The sequence below is a fragment of the Penaeus chinensis genome, chromosome 21 (genome assembly GCF_019202785.1).
Source record: "Penaeus chinensis breed Huanghai No. 1 chromosome 21, ASM1920278v2, whole genome shotgun sequence".
Taxonomy (NCBI): domain Eukaryota; kingdom Metazoa; phylum Arthropoda; class Malacostraca; order Decapoda; family Penaeidae; genus Penaeus; species Penaeus chinensis.
In genome coordinates this window covers 17,962,106-17,964,605 of record NC_061839.1, presented here as the reverse complement: position 1 = coordinate 17,964,605, position 2,500 = coordinate 17,962,106, and the positions used below count along the sequence as shown (strand labels likewise).

General features: G+C 38.1%; 1 protein-coding gene across 1 annotated transcript in view; it reads left to right on the top strand.

The window, feature by feature from the left end:
* LOC125036467 (polyglutamylase complex subunit TTLL1-like) overlaps nucleotides 1–2,500 on the top strand; it is an 11,951-nt gene that overhangs the window by 3,795 nt on the left and 5,656 nt on the right. Inside the window, exons 2-6 of the mRNA XM_047629060.1 lie at nucleotides 1–60; nucleotides 172–277; nucleotides 1,216–1,219; nucleotides 1,902–2,036; nucleotides 2,369–2,500. The exon at nucleotides 1–60 is cut by the window's left edge and continues 6 nt beyond it; the exon at nucleotides 2,369–2,500 is cut by the window's right edge and continues 22 nt beyond it. Coding sequence (XP_047485016.1) covers nucleotides 1–60; nucleotides 172–277; nucleotides 1,216–1,219; nucleotides 1,902–2,036; nucleotides 2,369–2,500 — 437 coding nt within the window. The remainder of the gene's footprint in view (nucleotides 61–171; nucleotides 278–1,215; nucleotides 1,220–1,901; nucleotides 2,037–2,368) is intronic.

Below are 2,500 nucleotides of genomic sequence, written 5' to 3'. Positions count from 1 at the left end.
TGCGCAAACGTGTCGCTCGCTCTTCAGTGTTGACAGTGGCTACAGGATGAATGACAATCAGTAAGTGAAATCAACAGGAAACCACTCTGACATATTCCGTTAATTCCATAAAAGAAAAGAGAGTTTGGAATCCTTTTCATTCCTACTTGATACTCTTTGTCTTCTTCTCAGGATGATCAACCACTTCCCGACGCACTACGAACTCACTCGGAAGGATCTTATGGTGAAGAATGTGAAGAGATACCGTCGGGAATTGGAGCGCGAAGGATCACCTTTGGCAGCCAGGGATGCTACGGGTAAAGATTCTAATAACAATATATAACATCCAACAACATGGGATTTTGCATATCAATAATTTATAGTGGGATGATATTGTGTCCGACATTGGACTAATTGTGTACAATTTGCTAAAAACATGAAACTTGCCATATATATTCTTTGACATGTCTGGAGTACTTCTTAGGTGGGAGCCAGTGTTGAAAGTTATTTGTTGCTGTTTTATAAAAGCCTTATGCGACGATAAATTTTACAAATGATCCAAAGTGGGAAAACCTGAGAAAAACAATATCTAAAATGTTATTTACATGATAGCTTGATCTCGAACCGCAAAAAGCTAGTCTTAAATGAGCCAAAATACTAAGCGCAGAAAAGTTGAGTTTGCTTCTTCAGAGACAGTCGGAATCGGTGATGAAGAACAAAGTAACATCGACTGGGCTGAGACAAGGGAGAAATTGCACGTGAGTAAGCCTGATGAGGACAAGATAAAAGCTAGTTACTATGACTTGACAGACAGAATGCTAGCATTTAATATGGAAGAAGTCACGCTTATACCTGCAGACTTTAAGGCGTTAATGTGCAGTGAAAGTTTAGGGGCTTGGCGTATTTACCAGCAATGCAAGTCTTCATATATCACGTAAAAGGATCTTTAAAAGCACAAAGCTGGAACGTGTGAAATTGAATAAGGTTGATGACAACGATAGGACGTCAGATAAGGACCTATCCCTCTCAGTAAAAGCAAGAACTGCAAGTAAGTGCTCTGCGTTTTGATACCCTAGATACTTGACAAAGGGCCTGCAGCGCTTATTTAAAAGGATTCATAAAAATGGGCACTTGATATTCCTTCCGTTTTTAAAATTCTCTCAATTAATATACCATGCCTTTTAAGAGACGGGTGCTTCATCAATAAAACATTTGAGAGAGGCGCTTATTCGGAAGGAGCGTATAATCAAGCATTTAATTTGCATAACATATGAACAAAACTAACAAGTCTCAAAGCGTTTTTTGCACAATGCTGAAGTACCAATAATCGTTTTTTTGGGGGGGAGGGAGGGGGGGTTGGTGTAATGTTTAATTTTCTTCAGGAAAGCCAGCATCAAGCAAGTAAAAGGTTATATGAACCGAATTTAATTATCAAACATAAATGTTACATTATTTTTGCGTTTTCAAATGTCTGCCTTCCCATTTGTCGGTCTGTTATTTGCTGCCTCAGCGTCGTGAAATTGTGAAGCTTTGTTTTTTTAAAGCAAATATAACGATTAAGTGTTTCAGTGTTTGATGGTGTCGTTACTGCGACCTCTTTTTACAGTGTTTACTTGAGTTATTGCTTATAATATATTATTTGCAGACCAGGATTTTAAAAATACATTCTGAAGTATTTTGAAACACCGGACCGGTCTCGTAAAGATGTAAAATTAACTGCCTGTTTAAATATTTAAGACAAAAATACATGCTTTTTCTCTTGAAAACTTTTGTATAATGAAAATTTAATAAAGGTCTGCTCTGTAAGTTATCGCCGGTCATATGACACCGGATGACCCACATTTGGCTCCCACTTCAGATTGAAAGCTCAGGTGTCAACGGTAATATCATAAATCATATCTAATGCATATGATTGCCACCAGGCCGTTACATACATCTGGACTTCCTGCCAACAACATTCATGCTTCCTGCGGATTACAATCTTTTCGTCGAGGAATTTCGCCGAAATCCCAACACCACTTGGATCCTCAAGCCTGCCGGTCGTTCTCAAGGCGTAGGTGAGTTGTGTTGCCGCTTTAATGTCTGGGGGGCTGGGGAACGTTGTTTCAATAATTCAATAGTTGATTCAAATATGCGTTGATAGAAGAAGAAATAAATAAGGTAATGATAATTTTGAATAACGTCTACATACAAAAAAAAAAAAAATATGCAACAGTCAGCTTTTGCAAGGGAGAAATTAGGATGGGTGAACTGACTGAAAGGATAACTTAGGTTAAAAGAGTGTGCTTTTTTCTGAACATAACGAAACGATTGGTAGGATAAAATAAATAATGAGAGAAGTTATGGAATTCCCTTTTATCTAACCATTTACATTCTTTTCCTACAACAGGCATTTTTTTGGTGAACAAACTGGCTCAGATAAAAAAGTGGTCGCGGGATACCAAGAGTTCATTTAACCCTGCGCTCGTCAAGGATACCTATGTAATCTCCAGATACATTGAAAATCCGCTCCTCATTGGTG